This window comes from Trichomycterus rosablanca, chromosome 16, assembly GCF_030014385.1.
Source record: "Trichomycterus rosablanca isolate fTriRos1 chromosome 16, fTriRos1.hap1, whole genome shotgun sequence".
Lineage (NCBI taxonomy): Eukaryota > Metazoa > Chordata > Actinopteri > Siluriformes > Trichomycteridae > Trichomycterus > Trichomycterus rosablanca.
In genome coordinates, this window is record NC_086003.1 from 8,665,997 (window position 1) to 8,688,726 (window position 22,730).

The window sequence follows — 22,730 nt, forward strand, 5'->3', positions numbered from 1 at the left end:
ACATTAGATATATCCAGTTAATTCAATTTACTGAATTAAAATTTTACATAAGATATATCCAGTCAATTCAATTTACTGAATTAAAATTTTACATTAGATATATCCAGTTAATTCAATTTACTGAATTAAAATTTTACATAAGATATATCCAGTTCATTCAACTTACTGAATTAAAATTTTACATAAGATATATCCAGTTAATTCAATTTACTGAATTAAAATTTTACATTAGATATATCCAGTTAATTCAACTTACTGAATTAAAATTGTACATAAGATATATTCAGTTAATTCAATAGACAAATAGAATATACAGTAACTTTTTATTCCATATGCCAATAATTTATTTATAAAGGTAAACTTTTAGGCTCTAAACCAACTGTGCCCTTATTCTTAATTAAATGTAATTTGCTTCTTTAATCCTTAAAACTTTTACAAAGCATTACATTAAAAACTAATGGAATTTTAAACTAAACCACCTTCACAGAAAATGATAATTGATAGATAGATAGATAGATGTTTATTAGGATTTTCACATCATGTTTTACACTTTGGTTACAGGAATGATAGTTATTCATAACACAAGATTCATCGGTTATATCGAACACAGTCATGGACAATTTAGTGTCTCCAATTCACCTCACTTGCATGTCTTTGGACTGTGGGAGGAGCTCCCGAAAGAAACCCACGCGGACCAAGACCACCCCACCTGGGGATCCAACCCAGGACCTTCTTGCTGTGAGGCAACAGTGCTACCCACTTAGCCACCGTGCCGCCTGATTAGATAGATAGATAGATAGATAGATAGATAGATAGATAGATAGATAGATAGACAGACAGACAGACAGACAGACAGACAGACAGACAGACAGACAGACAGACAGACAGACAGACAGATAGACAGATAGATAGATAGATAGATAGATAGATAGATAGATAGATAGATAGATGTAAATATATTAAAGTCCATGTTTCATTATTTGGACTATTTTATGTTTCACAGATCTCAAAAGTGCAAAACCTACATTCTGATTTAATTTATTTAAAGGTGAATATCTTTTAGTTTTATTCAAACTTTTTCAACAGGCTGTATTGCAGAAAAATATGTAACATTAATTATTTGTATGGGCTGGCACGGTGGTTAACGCTGTTGCCTCACAGCAAGAAGGGCCTGGGATTTATGTCTTTTCTGTGTGGAGTTTGTATGTTCTTCCTGTGTGTGTGTCTGCCATGTAATAGTTTCCTACATTTCGCCTAATGAATCAGACCCACTGTGACCCTGACCAAGAATGAGGTGCAACAGACAATGATTGAATTATTGAGAATGATTAAGTTATTTTGTTGAAAGGGCTAGATAGTAGGGAATGTTTTGGAATGTGCATTTCCTAATTTGGGGTATATGAATCATGACTAGAGTTTTATCAGATTTCAATTTGTATTTTGCTTACAATGCTGCAACAAATACACACATGCACACACACAGAGACACACAAGTGTATACAAAGTAAAAAAAAAAACCTTTATGAATTCTTAAACCCTAATATCATAAATCGCAGACACATTTGTTCTTGTTAAACAATAAATAAGCAATTAACTAAGTAAAGGAGTATGTTTGAAATGAAATTAACAACAACATTTAGTCTTTTGGACATCCCTAATGGGCAAGCCATAGCCTAGTGGTTAAGGTACTGGACTAGTAACCAGAAGGTTGCTGGTTCAAGCCCCACCACTGCCAGGTTGCTGCTGCTGTGCCCTTGAGCAAGGCCCTTAACCCTCAATTGCTCAGACTGTAACTGTAATGTAAGTCGCTTTGGATAAAGGCGTCTGCTAAATGCCAAAAATGTAAATGTAATGTAATCCCTAATTATAATAAGAATAATAATAAGTGCCTGCGATATATTGGCATTCTGTCCGGGGTGTGTTACCACCCAGTGATTCTGGGGAAACTGGACCTACTACGACTCTGACCAGGATAAAGAGGTAATGATGTAATGATAATAATAATAAGTGTAATAAAAACAAATTGTTAGGAGTAAATATAGGTAAGGTACATCATGAATTAAGCTATTTCAGTTATGTTGTAAGAAATTTCATCCATCAGTAGACCAGTGAATACCAATTCACTTGGCAACTCACAATTTTTATAATCATTAAATAGAAATAGAATGGGAGTTGTTCAGTGACATTAAGGGCTGCTCTTTTTACTTGTAATCAGTTAAAGCTTTCAAACGTACACATAGAAATAATAACAGCATTAATGTCATGATGGTAATTAAAAAAAAATAACACAAATGTAAAACATACAGTGGGGCCAAAAAGTATTTAGTCAGCCACTGATTGTGCAGGTTCTCCTACTTAGAAAGATGAGAGAGGTTTGTAATTTTCATCATAGGTACACTTCAACTATGAGAGACAAAATGAGAAAAAAAATCCAGGAAATCGTAGGATTTTTAAAGAATTTATTTGTAAATTATGGTGGAAAATAAGTATTTGGTCAATAACAAAAGTTCAACTCAATACTTTGTAACATAACCTTTGTTGGCAATGACAGAGGTCAAACGTTTCCTGTAAGTCTTCACCAGGTTTGCACACACTGTAGCTGGTATTTTGGCCCATTCCTCCATGCAGATCTCCTCTAGAGCAGTGATGTTTTGGGGCTGTCGCTGGGCAACACAGACTCCACAAATTTTCTATGGGGTTGAGGTCTGGAGACTGGCTAGGCCACTCCAGGACCTTAAAATGCTTTTTACAGAGCCACTCCTTCTTTGCCCGAGCGGTGTGTTTGGGATCATTGTCATGCTGGAAGACCCAGCCACGTTCCATCTTCAATGCTCTCACTGATGGAAGGAGGTTTTGGCTTAAAATCTCACGATACATGGCCCCGTTCATTCTTCCCTTAACACGGATCAGTTGTCCTGTCCCCTTTGCAGAAAAACAGCCCCAAAGCATGATGTTTCCACCCCCATGCTTCACAGTAGGTATGGTGTTTTGGGTTTTTCTTCTTCCTCCAAACACGACGAGTTGAGTTTTTACCAAAAAGTTCCATTTTGGTTTCATCTGACCACATGATATTCTCCCAATCCTCGTCTGGATCATCCATATGCTCTCTGGCAAACTTCAGATGGGCCTGGACATGTACTGGCTTAAGCAGGGGGACACGCCTGGCACTGCAGGATTTGAGTCCCTCTCGGCGTGGTGTGTTACTGATGGTAGCCTTTGTACTTTGGTCCCAGCTCTCTGCAGGTCATTCATCAGGTCCCTCCGTGTAGTTCTGGGATTTTTGCTCTCCGTTCTCATGATCATTTTGACCCCACGGGATGAGATCTTGACCCCAAGGGAGATTATCAATGGTCTTGTATGTCTTCCATTTTCTTACAATTGCTCCCACAGTTGATTTATTCACACCAACCTACTTGCCTATTGTAGATTCACTCTTCCCAGCCTGGTGCAGGTCTACAATTTTCTTCCTGGTGTCCTTCGACAGCTCTTTGGTCTTGGCCATGGTTGAGTTTAGAGTCTGACTGTTTGAGGCTGTGGACAGGTGTCTTTTATACAGATAACGAGGTCAAACAGGTGCCATTAATACAGGTAACGAGTGGAGGACAGAAGAGCTTCTTAAAGAAGAAGTTACAGGTCTGTGAGAGCCAGAAATCTTGCTTGTTTGTTATTGACCAAATACTTATTTTCCACCATAATTTACAAATAAATTCTTTAAAAATTTAAATTTTTCTCATTTTGTCTCTCATAGTTGAAGTGTACCTATGATGAAAATTACAGACCTCTCTCATCTTTCTAAGTAGGAGAACCTGCACAATCAGTGGCTGACTAAATACTTTTTGACCCCACTGTATTTACTATAAAAGCAAAATATACGTTTAGTTCAGACTTTAACTCCCCACTCACGTTGCCTTAGGCTGTTCCTTGTTGTGAGAAATGGCACATTATATTATTATTTTTTTGCTCTTCTCCCAAGTCCACAGTCTCCTCACTTTCCAGAATAGCCGCAGCACTTGAACCCAATTTAGACCTGTGTCTGTCATGATTTTGGCCAATTTGTTATTAAAACTGAGCTTCTCAGAAAATTATTTTTGTGACTTTGTTTACACATGGAGAATCATTATCTGAACATCATAAGAATCCTGGAGAATCCCCAGTGAGGTCACACTTCTTGTAATTGTGTTTGGGTTCTAGGAGTGCATCCTGTTCCCTACGAGGAAATCATTCAGGATATTTTAAGAATATGTCAATGATCACCCGATAATTATTGTACAATTGTGCAGGAGTTTGTTTAATGAATACAAGCATCATCTATTAAATATGGTACATGGTCTGCACAGTGAGCACCTTTTGCCAAATATGGAAACTTATTAAGGAATGGCAGGTCTGTTCTGGGCATGGAGACACATGCTTGATTTGGGGTACATCCTGCAGTATGCTCTCTCCAAGTTGTGAATAGTCAAAGATCAAATCAAATCAAATTAAGGTTTATTTGTCACATACATAGTCATACACAGTACAACTGGCAGTGAAATGCTTTTGTGACTGCTCAGCCACAGTAATTACAAAAACTACAAAATAGTCAAAATATATATTATACAAAGATATATCAGTTTGCATCATCTTTAGCTGTGAGTGTACATGTAATGGCTGGGTATTTTGCAGCCAAGTCGGCCAATGCACTTTTCTTGGGTAAGTGTCATGTGGGCACTTGCACTGACACACAGAAATGCATTAAGAAAGCAGTCAGCTTCTAACAATTTTATCAGACCTTTGCACATAATAGATTTTAAGAAATTGTCAGTGATTGTACAATACTCCAATATCATGCAAAGACATAAAAGCTTAACTATTGCTTTAAGCTAAGATGCACATTCTGGTTAATGCAAACAATTCAGCAGCCTGAGCTGAGATTAATGCAAGCAATGTGGATTTCGATAACTAAATATTGATTGCATAGAGCGTATTTTGGTTGGTCTCACTTTGGATACAATGTCCATAACAGTCAGTCATGTGGAATGCCATCATCAGGAGTTGATAAGTAGCTGGATTAAGTGTTACATCTCTGTATAGTCACATTCTTGCATTTGCCGAATAGATAGTTTTAGTGCTGGTAATGCATTTGTGCACATCACCTGGCTCATGCACTTCAAGCTTTTACATGGCTACCAAATCAGAAGCATAAAGTACTGCTTTTGCGATGGCCAACAATGATCTAGGGTTGGTGTCCTTGTGTGACTCAATCAAGCTATTTAAAATAGTAAAGAGCAGGTTTAACCTACACACACATATTGCCTAGTCTTTCCAGTCTGAACATGCCAAAATACACTATATTGCCAAAAGTATTCGCTCGTCTGCCTTCACACGCATATGAACTTGAGTGACGTCCCATTCTTAATCCATAGGGTTTAATATGATGTCGGCCCACCCTTTGCAGCTATAACAGCTTCAACTCTTCTGGGAAGGCTTTCCAGAAGGTTTAGGACGGTCAGACACTGATGTTGGACGAGTAGGCCTGGCTCACAGTCTCCGCTCTAATTCATCCCAAAGGTGTTCTATCGGGTTGTGGTCAGGACTCTGTGCAGGCCAGTCGAGTTCTTCCACACCAACTCGCTCATACGTGTCTTGTTGGAACAGGAAGGGGCCATCCCCAAACTGTTCCCACAAAGTTGGGAGCATGGGTTAGCTTCGTTCTCCTCAGTCAGAGTGGGGATCGGCATTGGTGGAGAGGAAGCATGACGCAATCGGGCAATTGGATGCACAAAAAAATACTCTGCCTGGCCAAAAAAAAGGTCACACACTCTAATATTTCGTTGGACCGCCTTAAGCTTTGATTACGGCACGCATTCGCTGTGGCATCATTTCCACAAGCTTCTGCAATGTCACAACATTTATTTCTGTCCAGAGTTGCATTAATTTTTCCCCAAGATCTTGTATTGATGATTTGGACCACTGCGCACATCCCATCTTCTCCAGCACATCCCAAAGATTCTCAATGGGTTTCAGGTCTGGACTCTCTGGTGGCCAATTCATGTGTGAAAATGATGTCTCATGCTCCCTGAACCACTCTTTCACAACTTGAGCCCGATGAATCCTGGCATTGTCATCTCGGAATATGCCCGTGCCATCAGGGAAGAAAAAATCCATTGATGGAATAACCTGGTCGTTCAGTATATTCAGGTAGTCAGCTGACCTCATTCTTTGGGCACATAACGTTGCTGAACCTAGACCTAAACAACTGCAGCAACCCCAGATCATAGCACTGCCCCCACAGGCTTGTACGGTAGGCACTAGGCATGATGGGTGCATCACTTCAGCCGCCTCTCTTCTTACCCTGATGCGCCCATCACTCTGGAACAGGGTAAATCTAGACTCATCAGACCACACAACCTTCTTCCATTGCTCCAGAGTCCAATCTTTATGCTCGCTAGCAAACTGAAGCCGTTTTTGCCGGTTAGCCTCACTGACAAGTAGTTTTCTTAAGGCTACACAGCTGTTTAGTCCCAGTATCTTGAGTTCCCTTCGCATTGTGCATGTGGAAATGCTCTTACTTTCACTATTAAACATATCCTTGAGTTCTACTGTAGTTTTTCTACCATTTGATTTCACCAAACGTTTAAGTGATCGCCGATCACAATCATTCAAGATTTTTTTCCGACCACATTCCTTCCTCGAAGATAATGTTTCTCCACTGTCCTTCCACTTTTTAGTAATACGTTGGACAGTTCTTAACCCGATTTTAGTAGTTTCAGCAATCTCCTTAGATGTTTTCTCTGCTTGATGCATGCCAATAATTTGACCCTTCTGAAACAGATTAACATCTTTTCCACGACCACAGGATGTCTTTCGACATGGTTGTTTAACAAATGAGAAGCTACTCACTGCATCAGTTAGGGTTAAATAACTTGTTGCCAGCTGAAACATAATCACCCTTGCAGTAATTATCCAATGGGAGGCTCTTACCTACTTGCTTAGTTAAATCCAGGTGGTGACTTTTTTTTTTTGGCCAGGCAGTGTAATAATAATAAAAAACAAACAAACAAAAAAAAAACAGAAAAACCTTTGAGCACATAGTGTAGGCCAGGGGTGTCAAACTCACGGCCCGCGGGCCAGATCCGGCCCGCCACGTCATTTTATGTGGCCCACGAGAGCTTAAAGGACTGTACGATTGTTGTGATGGTTCGAGTCGTTACAGAGACGCACTTATAATTAAATGGGACACCTGCACCTTTAAACGGCAACCGGTGACATCGTAGTCATGGCAACTAACTTTGACCTTCGCTGAGAAGCCATGTGACTTTTACGGCAAAAGAACGCGGGTAGTAATGTAAACAATAATAATAAATATAAATAATTATCTTGCAATATAATACCAAAGCATCGTCTGTAAGTAGTGGCGTTTATATTCTCAGTTGTTTGTAAATGTTTAGTGAGTATATCACAGCGCTTTAGTTAAAAATTTACCGTAATTAAATACAATTGTTACCGTTACTATAGCAATTAGTATCTTTACACAAAATGCTAACTCGTTAGCCTTATTTTACGTTTGGTTGAATCTCATATTGTACCAGATGTAACACTTGACTACAGCTGTGTGCTTGTACTGTATTAAGCTCTTTATTGTTTTTATTGTTTGTATTTTTACTTCATTCTGGTGCACACAGTGTATCACACAGCTGGGAAGCAAATAAAACCGACTGTATTCTGAAGAGAGCTGTCTGTCTGTCTAGCTGAGAAAGAGGGATAAACTATTAGTGAGGGCAGAACAATCGTCTTAAAATACACTGTAAAATCCTATATTAACTGCATCTCTCAAAATGCATGCTTATTTTGTGACCTGCAAAGTGACACATCCCGCCAGTAGATGATGTTAAGAAATATTTACACATAATCCCAAAATGTACAAGAAGATAAGTAAGAAAATTAAGCAGAAGGAGGAAATTTAATGTGCTTTAAGTTTGTGCTTCAGGAAGAGAAACAGGTGCGTCTCTTGTGTTATGAGGCCGCGTCTGTGGTAAAGGAGGACAATATTGCAGAATTTAGCCTCCAAGAAAAACAACAGACTGCAATCACAGCAGGATACGTTACAATCGGCCCTTTGAGGGCCACCATAATGCTGATGTGGCCCTCGGTGAAAATGAGTTTGACACCCCTGGTGTAGGCCTTTTGGAGAGCACGTGCAGGCATCAATACCACAAATATACCGAACAAAATTCAGGAGCAGAGCTGATTTGACAGCTGTTAAACGCATTCACTGACGTCACCGCCCCGGTACAGCCAATCACATGTCGCTTCGATGCACTTTCTGATTAATATTCACGAGTTTTCCCATGTGCCGCCTATCCGGCTCTGTAATGTCGAGTACACGTCACGCCTTTGCGGCTCCCAGCACAGTCTGCCTTCAGCTCCAATCAGAGGAAGAACGGCAGAAAGGAAACACCGGAAAAGCCTGAACCGTGAACTGCGAGGACTCGGATAGAATCGGAATCGGATGTAACTGAATTCGTTACCTACGTGTCGACTCTTTTTCCATCGTCTGTTGTTCTGTTGTAACTGTGCACGTTTCTATTGAAGCTCACTGCTGGTGTGTGAATTGACTCCGGACACAGTTTCGACTCTTTCTTTGGGGAACCTCAAACAGCATTAAGAGATGAGTTTCCTATTGTGAGTTTAATTATTTTCTCTTTTGTTATTTTTGTATAATGTGCTTTCATTAATATAAATAAAATAAAAATACTAATTATTTAATACCGCGCTAAGCAAAACGAGTTGTTTTGTTGTTTAGTGTTGGTTAGCCACGAAGTTAAGCAGCTAATCCTGGCTAACTTAGCTGGTTAGCTGCAAACATCCTTATTATGTTTTGTTAATCATTATAACAGTTAAATTAGCTTCTGGTTTTAATCTTAATTCGATACAAAAGTCCTACAAGCGGAGCATTTTACTAATATTTGGTTGCTTTAGCTAGCTTACAATGTTTTGGTGGTACCATGCTAACTTGCTAGCCTTTTAAAAATGAACACTTATGTAATACGCATGTAAAAAGTGATTATACTTATATATTTTAAACGTTTACCTAAACTAGCTAATATAAGGTCGCAGTTTTTCGTATAGTGAACATTAATCACAGAGTTTTATATTTCCACACGAACACTATTCCGTACGTCACCCATAGAGTTGAACTTAGTTTTTGTAAATTATATGTAAGTCACCTAAAAATAACAATAATACAGCAAGTTTTACACTGTTAAGAATATTAATTAAAGAACTAATTAATGGTAGGAATTAAAGTGCTTAGAAGCTTCCCGTAGTCTATGCTTTAACACATGGTACACCCAAAAAACACACATACGTGGTCACAACTGCTAATTTTGACATTTGCAACCCTGCACTGTTGTTATAAAGTCGAAATGAACCACTTTTAGTGGTTGTAACTGCATTCTGTCACCAATCCTGTTTAACCTGTATGCTGACTATACACTGATCAGTGTTTAAAAAATCCAGCAGCACTGCTGTCTGATCCACTCATACCAGCACAACACACACTAACACACCACCACCACCATGTCAGTGTCACTACAATGAAAAAGTGAAAGCAGGCTAACACAGCATGTAGAGAGCACGTATGGACTACAGTCAATAATTGTAGAACTACAAAGTGCTTCTATATGGTAAGTGGAGCTGATAAAAAGAACAGTGAGTGTAGAAACAAGGAGGTGGTTTTAATGTTATGGCTGCTTGGTGTATAATAGGGCAGAACTGGAGAAGGACTGGAGCAACTAGATTGTTGGAGGAAACATCAATAATCTTTGATATAAATTGAGACAACACTTCAACTTCGTATGAACAAGACAAATGTCATGAAAGACCACTAACTTTACCACTGATGGATAAGATGTCGAGATGGTGGACAGCTGAATCAATTATTAACTGCAAAGGATCCTGCAGTCAGTATAGCAGGACAAGAATGATGGAACCGAAAGGTTCTTCAGGTGTAAAGATTAGTCTCCCAAAACACATATCAAGTTTGTCCAGGCTATGGCCTTCTTCATGGTTTTTATGGGTGTATAAACTTGACACTAAAAAGCAAGACAGAAAAAATATAGATGCTATTGAACTCTGGTCCTGAGAAAGACTTGAGAAGATGGCGAAGAAGACAAACAACTTGATCCTTGACCAAATCTAATTAAGCCTCTCACTTGAACCCTAGATACTCGAACTAAAGCTCTGTTTTTGGACACATTATGAAAAGAACCAGTTCATTAGAAAAGATGATTATGCTTGAAAGAGTTGAAGGTAAAAGCAGCAATAAACAAGCGGGGCGGCACAGTGGCTAAGTGGGTAGCACTGTCGCCTCACAGCAAGAAGGTCCTGGAATCGATCCCCAGGTGGGGCGGTCCGGGTCCTTTCTGTGTGGAGTTTGCATGTTCTCCCTGTGTCTGCGTGGGTTTACTCCGGGTGCTCCGGTTTACTCCTACAGTCCAAAGACATGCAATTGAGGTGAATTGGAGACACTAAATTGTCCATGACTGTATTTGATATAACCTTGTATACTGAGTAACTACCGTTCCTGTCATGAATGTAACCAAAAGTGTAAAAACATGACGTTAAAATCCTAATAAACAAACAAACAAACAATAAACAAGCCATTAAGGCAACAGAAGATGGAATGTTATGGAGAAATACTAACCATATAGTTGCCAGGAGTCAGAATTAACTTGACATCAATTAATAATAATATTAACATCATCAACATTGTCGCAACATTATATAGTAACCACCTAGCAACGGTTTTGCAATGTTTTAATCTGTTTCTTTATCAAAACATTGCAATAACCCTAATTATTATTTTGTGACCTGCAGTGTTGTACTATGTCAGAATAACCCCACAATGCTGTTTTCAGTTAGGTGTAAAGGCAGATTTCAAGCCTAGGTGTTATTCCAGCTCTTTTGCCTACCACAGCATGCCACATTCTGCCTTCAAACAGACTTGGCTCTGAAACAAGTCTGTCAGAAGGTAGGCTAAAAGTGCGATATACGTCTCATCTCAAAAACGTTTGTGTCGTCCAAATCTGGTTTTACTTCACTGATCATTTGACTAGAACTTCCCAGTTGGGCCTCATGTAGGTTAGAAAGAAAGCCTAGCTGTATGTAATTACTGTTGTGTAATACACATTGTGAGGAAGTTGCTGGAGGACATGGATAACTCATGATTGCTCACCTCACTTGAGGCATGTTGGATCAGGAGATGTTGCTTTTTCATCACTGATTCATCAAATGTTTTGGGTACTGTTTCAGTTTTTTATGTAGGTCAGAGCCTTTCTTTTCAATTTTTTTTTATTTGTTCTTGCTTTTACTTAGCTTTTACTACAGCTTTTTTGTAGTAAAAGTGGATTGCATTAATGTCTATGCCTAATGTTGGTATTCTTGCTGCAGATGTGCTGAAGGCCCATTGCACATGCATGTTTACTATAGTGAAATGTAGAGTAAAATGAGTCCTACTGTAATTGCTGGCTAAATGCCTTCTAAACATTTGTGAACATAAGTCGATAAATTACCAGGTAACAAATACTAAGGCAAGTGATTTAAAACACTAATACAGTAAAGATGCACTGTGGGGAAATAAAATTAATTGGACTGTTTAGATAGGTAAGTTATACAGACATTCATCAGTAATGTTATGGGATGTCTGTAAATACTGTAACAGTGCAACCAGTTAATCCTGAGAGCAACTGAATATCTGTTTTTCTCAAACTCAGTACTTCTCAGATGAATCAGTATCAAAAATTCTGAAGAAGAACCTTGTCTTTTATTTTTACCAAGGCATTTTATGCCAAGTTCACACTATACGACTCTCCAAGTCGTCAGGTCGCTGTACAGTTCACGCTACACGACTGGATCTCTTGTAATCGCGAGTCATTTAAGTCGACTGATCTGCGATAGGGGGTTTCACACTACACGATCTATCGCCAACTGGAATCGCAGGTGAGCTTCTCTGGTCTACCAAACTACGTTCTGTCATGAAAACAAACGCAAGACGTGACGAAAAGTTTAATGATACCACGTCCAAAAATGCACGTCAACAAGTAGCGAGCAATCAAAGTTTGTGCGCTGATGTGCAGCGTAAAATCGAAGAGGAAAAATAAATGAATGAGTGGATTTGGCAACGCGAACAGCATGGATTGTTCTATAGTGAGTTGGAGGTTAATAAATATTTTTGCAATGCAGTGTTGGTGTTATGTAGAGAACAATCAGGTCAGAAATACTGTAAAACTTGTGTGTGTGCTGATGTATTCTGATATAAACTATATTATGCCCCTGTCCCACCTTTTTACACTCCTCCCCTGCGTTTCCCCTCTTTCGTTCTCATTGGCTGTTCGACATAGCACTCCGATCGCCGAGCCGCTCGGATCGAGTTTTTGGGTAGTTCACACATAGCGATTGAGAGCCGAGTTTCGATCGCCGAGTTGCTCCCAAGCCGGCAAATCTAGCGTCGACCGGTCGGTGAGCGAAAATCAAGGCAAAAATCGTGTAGTGTGAAGTTGATCATTCTAATTTAAGTCCTTTTTTAGTATAGTTCACCTGAGTGGGTTTATTTATCCTTACATAAACAACAGTCAGGCAAATGTATTATGTTCCCACGTTCTAAAATAATCATGTGTTGCGTCTTTCTCCCTCTTCCTCCCTCTCCAAAGTGGCAATCGCTCGTCCAAGACCTTCAAGCCAAAGAAGAACATTCCAGAAGGCTCCCACCAGTACGAGTTGCTGAAACATGCCGAGGCGACACTAGGCAGTGGGAACTTGCGCATGGCAGTCATGCTGCCAGATGGAGAGGACCTGAACGAATGGGTGGCTGTGAACAGTAAGCATTAACCTTCATGCACCTAACACATCTATGAGGGCGCATTTACATGAAAAGCGGCAAAACCTGTGTTCTATGGAGTGTGGCGCCGTGCACTCAAGCCACTTTGGGCTCACGATTTTTGCGCTTGGCTTGGTGCACAAAGTTAACCTGATTGAACTTTGACCCAGTTTGCCGCTGACTTTATCAAAGAGCCTCCAATGAAACGAACTGTTTGATATGACGTGGTAAAAGTGACTCAAACAGCACGATTAACAACGCTTAACGTGCCCAAAGCTTAACGTGCCTTATTGTATTACTCAGCACCTCGAGCTTTAACAAGTTTAAAAGTGAAACAGTGAGGAAAATACAGCTAAACATAGATGTATGTGGATGCGCCCTGAATGCGCCCTAAGGGTCTCACTTGACATATGTTGACATATATAATTGTGCAAGGTCAACTACAAAGATTTTTCTAACCTTAAAGACTCTGGCTTAATTGCTGGTGTTATGCTAGAGCTCTTACGTTGTTGTAAAAATGGTTTGGCTGTAAGTGGCCATGCAGAGTTTTGTGCTTGGATCCTGTTCTCCCCTTAAGCGATACAACCTTACAACCCTAGTGAGTTCAGAACTAGACCAGCTGTCTTGTTTACTCAGCACTGCAAACATTTAGAATATGTGCACTGAGTAATACCGTATGACCATACCATGCACGTCATAGATAATCATACATATATGTGTTAATTTGATTATTTATGTCTGACAAGTCTTCACGTCTTACAGAATTGAAATTCTATTACATATCTATTCTTAGTTTAGAATTATTTAAATGCTTAGACATGTTTTTGTGACAGCAATAGCTTACAGAAAGGTTACCATGACAACTGTTGTTACTTTGAAAAGAACCTGCTTAACCAGAATAGACACAGATGATCCAAAACATTAGGACCAGCCGCCTAATATGCTGTCAAAACACCTATGACTTGGCAAGACATGGAATCCACAAAGAAGTCCTGTGCTGTCTGGTACCAGGACCTTACCTGCAGGTCCACAGGCTCAACGTCTGTGTATTGTGGGATGGATTGTCCTACAGTGCATCTTGGTGCATCTGTTCTGCAGCCATCCAAATGATCTTTAAAAAAACAGGATTGATTGGACTATTTGACCTTCTTCCATTGCTCCAATGTGTGTGGGCAATTTGGACTTTGACTCTACATCGCCATACATAGAAAGGTTCAGTGTACTGTGTGTTGACACATTCACCTCATCAGTATTATTACAATTATCTAGAGTTTGAGCCACAGTAGTACTGTGTATTCCTACCAGATGCCATAACCTTCATGTCCTCTGGCATCAAGGAGTCTTGGCCGCCCAACAACCTGTTGTTGCACCTCGGAAAATACTTTAACCCAGTCTGGGATTAATGATTTAGCTTCAGCCTCATTCAGTTCATTCAATTTATGCTTTTAGATATCTGCTGCATTAAAAACATGGACTGCGAGTTACTACCATACTGTGCACAAAGAGTCATGCTATGCCCTAGATGAGTCCTCCACCACTCGTGCTGGTGCCTCGACCAAACAGCAGAGGCAATTTTTACGACCTGCCCTTCTTTTACTCTAGATTGTTGTCTTTTGTGTAACTCAATTGCTGTTGAGCTTTAAATCAAACTAATGAGCAGACATTCTGCTTCAGAACGTTCTGGTAGAGAGCTAAATGATTGTTCTGTCAATTATGGCAAATAACCCAGGCAGGCCTTGAAGCATCAAGCAACCCCACAACATCACATCACCAGCAACATGTTTAACAGTTTAAAAAATTGTAAAATGCTGGTAGTTTTATGCCAGCTGTAACTCAGTGAGGCTGTGGCGTTCCACTTTTAACTCATCAGCCCAAGGAACATCATCCCAAAAGGCTTGGGGTGATCCATTGATATTATTAATGTTAAAGTCATTAATGCTTTTATGAAATGAGCAAAGCCAGCATTTTAAAGATGTTTGTCTGGTTTATTTTGTGACATCTTTGGATTGTCTGTTTGGTAGGCCAGCTACATCTGGCCAGAGTCAGCACTGTTCCAGTTTCCTCCATGTGAAGATAATGACTGTTACTGTGGTTTGTCCCACAGCCTCAGAAATAATTTCATTAGCCTTCCACTTTATCTCATCTCTAATTTCTTTTAATTTTGGCACAGTCTGCTGCTTGTTGAGTTGTTTAGCCTACTTTTAATTCCTGGAAAGCTTTTGTTTATTTAATGTTTGTCCATTTTTCATCAAATGGTATCCTATAGTACAAAACAGTACACATCTAAATCCAGAACTACTCATGCCACACCTAATGTGCTATTATCTATTTCCAATTGCACACGGGTGCTCATGAAATTGGGCGCTTATATCTGACCAGTCAGCTGTCTACATTGTTTTGTGCTCTACTCATGAGGCCTGCTGTGGTGGCTTGGTCCCTGGCCAAAAAGGGTAACCAAATTGGCACTGGAAACAACCATTAAATATGGAATTACAGATTAACAAAAACCTACTGCTCCAGAGGGTACCATGCAGTGGAAATGTGCATTAGATTTAACAGGGATGGCAGTAATCAATATTGGGAGTGTTTAGACTAATTAAACCCAATGTCAATACATTTTGAGTGATTGGTTAGCTGAGTTACTTAAGGAGGTCCTTAAGTATAATATGGGGCCAGTTCTCAGCAATACATGACCACATATTATCTATATATTTTATATATTATATATTTCATTAAAACCCCATCATGTGACGGTTTATAACTTTTAAATCACACTTGTGTTTTGCATTTGTGTAGCTGTTGACTTCTTCAACCAGATCAACATGCTTTACGGCACCGTCACAGACTTCTGCTCTGAGGATAGCTGCCCAGTCATGTCTGCAGGACCCAAGTAAGTGTGTTTAAGATAGAATGAATTTGGCACCTATATGGAGGCCAGTGTTTTTTATGGATATGATCGTATGATCGATAAAGAGAACCCTAAAAAAAATGTAATTTAGTTTCTGTGTTAACATGTAATATTTTCACAGCTCTGTATAGCTTTAATTTCTGGACCTGTCTGGAGATAAATTTAACATGTGTTTTTATTTTTTATTAGGTATGAGTATCACTGGGCTGATGGTACAAACATCAAAAAGCCGATCAAATGCTCAGCCCCTAAATACATTGATTACCTTATGACCTGGGTGCAGGATCAGCTCGATGATGAAACACTCTTCCCATCCAAAATTGGTAATAATGATAATAACACTACATAAACATTTAATGTGTTTTATTTCTTCAGTAGTATATGCCAATCAGCCTTTAATAAATGAAAAAATGGTTTTGATTACCAGGCACCCTTAATAATAGTATTATTAACTTATAGTATTTTATATGTTCCGCAGTTGTAGTTGTTTTATAAGAACTATTACAAAGGTGATTCTGTAATAAAACTATTGTACATCTCTCTCCTTTTGCTTTTCCCCTTCCTTCAGGCGTCCCCTTCCCCAAAAACTTCATGTCCGTCGCTAAGACTATTCTGAAGCGCCTCTTTCGTGTCTACGCTCACATTTACCACCAGCACTTTGACTCTGTCATGCAGCTGCAAGAAGAAGCACACCTTAACACCTCCTTCAAACACTTCATTTTCTTCGTACAGGTAAGCCAAGGCCGCACATTTTTTGCAACACTGGGCACTATGGAAAGTGTATGTTCCCAAATCATGTATACTGCAAAATATTTATAATTCATAATGGCTAACATGAGTAACTGTACCATTATAAAATGATAATCAAACTGTACAGAATAACTGTACAAAATAATTTTACAGATATGGACTCTGGACAGGCCAGTCAAGCACCTCTACACTGTTTATTTAATATAAATATATATATATATACAGTATGTATATATATATATATATATATATATATATATATATATACAGTGTATCACAAAAGTGAGTACACCCCTCACATTTCTGCAAATATTTCATTATATCTTTTCATGGGACAACACTATAGACATGAAACTTGGATATAACTTAGAGTGGTCAGTGTACAACTTGTATAGCAGTGTAGATTTACTGTCTTCTGAAAATAACTCAACACACAGCCATTAATGTCTAAATAGCTGGCAACATAAGTGAGTACACCCCACAGTGAACATGTCCAAATTGTGCCCAAATGTGTCGTTGTCCCTCCCTGGTGTCATGTGTCAAGGTCCCAGGTGTAAATGGGGAGCAGGGCTGTTAAATTTGGTGTTTTGGGTACAATTCTCTCATATTGGCCACTGGATATTCAACATGGCACCTCATGGCAAAGAACTCTCTGAGGATGTGAGAAATAGAATTGTTGCTCTCCACAAAGATGGCCTGGGCTATAAGAAGATTGCTAACACCCTGAAACTGAGCTACAGCATGGTGGCCAAGGTCATACAGCGGTTTTCCAGGACAGGTTCCACTCGGAACAGGCTTCGCCAGGGTCGACCAAAGAAGTTGAGTCCACGTGTTCGGCGTCATATCCAGAGGTTGGCTTTAAAAAATAGACACATGAGTGCTGCCAGCATTGCTGCAGAGGTTGAAGACGTGGGAGGTCAGCCTGTCAGTGCTCAGACCATACGCCGCACACTGCATCAACTCGGTCTGCATGGTCGTCATCCCAGAAGGAAGCTGACGCACAAGAAAGCCAGCAAACAGTTTGCTGAAAACAAGCAGTCCAAGAACATGGATTACTGGAATGCCCTGTGGTCTGACGAGACCAAGATAAACTTGTTTGGCTCAGATGGTGTCCAGCATGTGTGGCGGCGCCCTGGTGAGAAGTACCAAGACAACTGTATCTTGCCTACAGTCAAGCATGGTGGTGGTAGCATCATGGTCTTGGGCTGCATGAGTGCTGCTGGCACTGGAGAGCTGCAGTTCATTGAGGGAAACATGAATTCCAACATGTACTGTGACATTCTGAAACAGAGCATGATCCCCTCCCTTCGAAAACTCGTTTTCCAACAGGATAACGACCCCAAACACAACCTCCAAGATGACAACTGCCTTGCTGAGGAAGCTGAAGGTAAAGGTGATGGACTAAACCCAATTGAGCACCTGTGGCGCATCCTCAAGTGGAAGGTGGAGGAGTTCAAGGTGTCTAACATCCACCAGCTCCGTGATGTCATCATGGAGGAGTGGAAGAGGATTCCAGTAGCAACCTGTGCAGCTCTGGTGAATTCCATGCCCAGGAGGGTTCAGGCAGTGCTGGATAATAATGGTGGTCACACAAAATATTGACACTTTGGGCACAATTTGGACATGTTCACTGTGGGGTGTACTCACTTATGTTGCCAGCCATTTAGACATTAATGGCTGTGTGTTGAGTAATTTTCAGAAGACAGTAAATCTACACTGCTATACAAGTTGTACACTGACTACTCTAAGTTATATCCAAGTTTTATTTCTATAGTGTTGTCCCATGAAAAGATATAATAAAATATTTGCAGAAATGTGAGGGGTGTACTCACTTTTGTGATACACTGTATATATATATATATATATATATATATATATATATATATATATATATATATATATATATATATATATATATATATATATTAAAATCTTAAGTTTAAGAGTTAAGGGTCAAGCTAGTGGTCTAATGTGGTAGCACTGAGTGTTAGTAAGCCACTGAACTGGTCGGGCGTCTTAGCACAATTGGCCATGTTTGAGTTGAGGAAGGTCGAATGGGGGCTCTTCCGGGACTGTTTCAGATGCCTGTGCAGTTTGCGTCTTAGTGTGGCTCCTCGTATTCAATTCGGCTTTGTGTGGGAACCCAACACTGGCAGGTAATAAGAAGCGGATGCGAACAGGGCGTGTGACAAATTGGGCACTGGTGATCTGACTCTCCTTGATCAGATTAGGAGATGTGCAGGTGACAGTGGCTTCACAGTCAGAAATTGGAAATTATTAGATTGGTAGATTAAGGGGAGAAAAATCAAAAGAAAAAAAGAACAATTACATGCTAATGCACTAATTAAATATGGACGCAGTCAGTATCTTAAAGCCTTTTACAGGCTATAAATGTAGGACTTTGCTGAGGCTGAGTTAAAATATCCTGAATTTTGTATTTTTTATAAATAATAACTGACTTAACCACAAATGCTGAGTTTAATCTGACTGCAAAAACAGCTTGTTTACCATACTCCAGTGGGATGCATCATAGATTCCCTGTTGACTTAAATGGCCAGCCATTTAATTATTTATTATTTAAATGATTGTCAGGTGTGCAAAATTTGTTAGAACACTGACTGAATTGAAATTCTATGCCATCCATATGGACGCGTGTAACAGAATGTGTGTCGAATTTCAGAGTCAGATTTCAGTACTAGTAACTCTATGCCGTGTCTGTTATATACTATATTTGCTTTTGCAACATGGTGCATTCACTGTGCAGTTCCTTCAGTAAATGCAAGTCTAGTTTTCTATTGTTGGCTAGATTGTAGACGGTTACATTTTATTATATTTGAAAATTATATTTAATAGCACAAGTTGTATTATTTATATTATTATTTTAAAATCAATTAATTTCTCTAAAAGACAATATTCAAGACAATATTTACTTTGCTATCACTCGCTTATACATGTTGTAGTCTAGTGATCCACTACTGTCATAAACACACATTCGCCTAATACAAGGTTAGAAAGCCGGAAAGGTCATGGAATAGTACGATGGCAGTAAAATGTCCAAACTTTGATCATAGACTAATTTTCTTTTAAACAATTTTTGTGTTATTGGCTTCTATTGTGTAAATCAAAGTATGTGACTAACATCACACTAAATCTGACACCTACCTACACTTTAATTTATGAATGAACAATTATGGACCGCCACAAAACAGATGTTATTTGAGTAGTGGATTATTCTAGCATCGCAATGACATGTCCATAGTAATAACATGATAGTGTGTATTTTACTGGTTAGAGTGTATTAGGTGCTACAGTTTTGTTTGAAATTTAAATATGATTTAAACTCACTGGCCTCTTTATTAGAAACACATTACAAACTAGAGCTATCGTCACCATACGCAATGTGTTTTAAATTTTCCTCTGTTCTTTTATAAGTGGATGTTGTTGCCGTTATTTTGGTTGGCGCTTTACTGTCCTCACAGCTCCCCTTTATTGTGTTGTTTAAAAATCCCAACATTGCTACACTCATATTAGAACAACACACACTATCATGTTATTAACATGTTAGAGTCAGTGCTGATATTGGAACACCATCTAAACTTCATCTTATCATTAAGTGTCTTAAGGGGGTCCTTTCTATTTCAATGGGGTATAAAGTTGACAGATGTGCCGAACAACAGATGTATGGTATGTGTATAAAAAAAAGAACGTATGTAACTGCAGACCAAAGTAATTTGTTGTACACCATATAAATCACATTATGGCTAGTACTGGAACGCTTCAGTTCTGGATTGGTGCTGATTTGGAAATAGCCAGAAAGTATATGAACCCTGTAGTATGGTGGATATACTGTATCTTCATGTTATTTATATAATGTGAAGAATATGACATTACATGATCCATACAGGTCTAAATCACTGATGGTTTTTGTGTTCTTTGCAGGAGTTTAATCTAATTGACCGAAAGGAACTGGCACCCCTTCAAGAGCTGATTGACAAACTGACAACCAAAGACAGATAGATGGATTTAAAGGAAGGAATGATTATGATCTATCATGTTACTACACTCCATCATATCTTTTCCTTTTGTGTTCTTTTTGTTTTGTTTTGTACAAACGCCCTTTCCTGGTGTATACATGTAGCACGTGCTGCATGTAAAAGTTAACATGGACTGGGGAACAAATCATCCCATTCTTCTCAAGATATGGGTTAGAACTGTGCTAATGGCGAAAAGGGAGTTAGCTAAATATTTTAGGAAATGACACTAGTTCATCTTTAATTCACAGTTTCTAGTAGTTTTCTCCGTTTTAATGAAACACATTTAAACAGCAATTTAATGAATACTAAATTCTAGATTGCAGTGTTTTTGTTTTCTTAAACTCTAAGTCTTTATACTTTGTGGATTTTTGTTCTTTGTATGTTATGACACATTTACCAGCTAGCAGCAAGTCTGTAAAAGCACCAGTCCACTAATTTTGTGTCATTTTTTGTATGCGTGTAGTATTTTAAGCAGAAGTGACCAGAAAAAATTGGTAGATAGATACTTAAAATCTATTTTCCTATGCAATTCTCATGATGAATTATTTTGCTTACTCATGCCTGTTTAGTAATGCTAGTAATGAATAATTTACTATAGCCTGGTTTTCCTGCTTTGGTTTACTGTAATATCTTCATGCTTCATTTTGAAGTGAAAGAGTTATGGAAAATGTGATTGAATTTAAATGCTGGAAGTTACTTACCTTTTTAAATGGATATAATAGATTAGCAATTAGTTGTGTATAAAAGTGATTGGTGAATTATAGTTACGTACTCTTCATTTGCCTTTTATACACAGCTAATTTGCATTACACATGTTTTTTTGTTTGTTTTTTTGCAAAGCTGGCATGACCCTGTTTGTATCCAAATGTTTTCATTAGTTGAATTGAATTTTTGTTGTAACGATGTAAATTGAACAGCCCCGTCGACACAAATGCTATAGTATGTGCCAACTATTCATTTTTGTTGGAGATCTTTATAACAGATATTTTTCCTGCTGAATATTTAGGACTAGATAAGTAAAGTTAAGTAGCTGTGACAGATGGAATGAATATTTTACAGATGATTAATTACTGATTGTTTTACAGTAATAAATGCTGTCTATTATCAAGTAAAACTAGAATTTATTTAAGTGTTGGATGATGGTCATTGACCTTTATATTTATATTTATATTTATATATATATATATATATATATATATATATATATATATACACACACACACACACACACACACACACACACACACACACACCGACTAGACATAACATTATGACCACTGACAGGTGAAGTGAAGAACACTGATTATCTCTTCATGGGTGGGGATACTTTAGGCAGCAAGTGAACATTTTATCCTCAAAGTTGATGTGTTAGAAGCAGGAATGGGCAAGCGTAAGGATTGAACAAGGGCCAAATTGTGATGGCTAAACGACTGGGTCAGAGCATCTCCAAAGCTGAAAGTCTTGTGGGGTGTTCTCCTGCAGTGGTTAGTATCTATCAAAAGTGGTCCAAGGAAGGAACAGTGGTAAATCAGCGACAGGGTCATGGCTGACCAAGGCTCATTGATGCACGTGGGGAGAGAAGGCTGGCCCGTGTGGTCTAACAGACGAGCTACTGTAGCTCAAATCGCTGAAGAAGTTAATGCTGGTTCTGATAGAAATGTGTCAGACAAAAACAGCAACACTGAGTGTGCTCTATTCTCCAATTCATTTAAAAGTGTGATTTAAAATTAGGGATGTAACGATGCACTACAAGACAGTTAAAAATTTATGCATATGTGCCACGATTCTAATCGGTTATTCATTTAAGATGAATCGACGTAGGTAGAGTGTATCGTTAGATCCCTATTTAAAAGTGTATTACACCTACACTTTTAATATGAGGGTACACCACTGACTTATTCTGTCTTTAGTCTATTTTACAGCTATAAACTATCATTACAATAAAGTCGTTCTTGATTGTTCAAGAATTCTAATAGTTAATCTAGAATACACTCGCATGGATATTTGAATGAAATACTATACTAAATCTCATGTCTGAGACACTAATGCTATATCTGCGTACATTGTATATACGAGGGATCTTCAAAAAGTTTCCGCACTTTTATGTTTTGGTTGGAAACGGTGAGGGTGGGAGGAGTAGTAATCGGTCATGTCTGACGGACTGAGAGAGAGCTTATAGTCC

The 22,730-nt window shown here is 38.8% G+C and overlaps 1 protein-coding gene across 2 annotated transcripts; it reads left to right on the top strand.

Moving 5' to 3' along the window:
- Positions 1–8,401: 8,401 nt before the first annotated feature.
- mob1bb (MOB kinase activator 1Bb) lies at positions 8,402–21,662 on the top strand. Of its 2 annotated transcripts, XM_063011102.1 has the most exons (7): positions 8,402–8,490; positions 8,572–8,661; positions 12,690–12,856; positions 15,653–15,746; positions 15,954–16,087; positions 16,333–16,496; positions 20,454–21,662. In XM_063011102.1, exons 2-7 carry the CDS (start codon positions 8,648–8,650, stop codon positions 20,529–20,531), a joined length of 651 nt encoding a protein of 216 aa, XP_062867172.1. In that variant the 5' UTR covers positions 8,402–8,490; positions 8,572–8,647; the 3' UTR covers positions 20,532–21,662. The 2 variants fall into 2 exon arrangements, with proteins under 2 accessions (XP_062867172.1, XP_062867171.1); XM_063011101.1 differs by having other exon boundaries at positions 8,402–8,661.
- Positions 21,663–22,730: the final 1,068 nt, after the last annotated feature.

Coding starts and splice junctions, on each gene's coding strand:
- mob1bb (XM_063011101.1), top strand. Junction 16,088..16,332: donor ACTCTTCCCATCCAAAATTG/GTAATAATGATA, acceptor CCCTTCCTTCAG/GCGTCCCCTTCCCCAAAAAC. Junction 16,497..20,453: donor ACTTCATTTTCTTCGTACAG/GTAAGCCAAGGC, acceptor TGTTCTTTGCAG/GAGTTTAATCTAATTGACCG.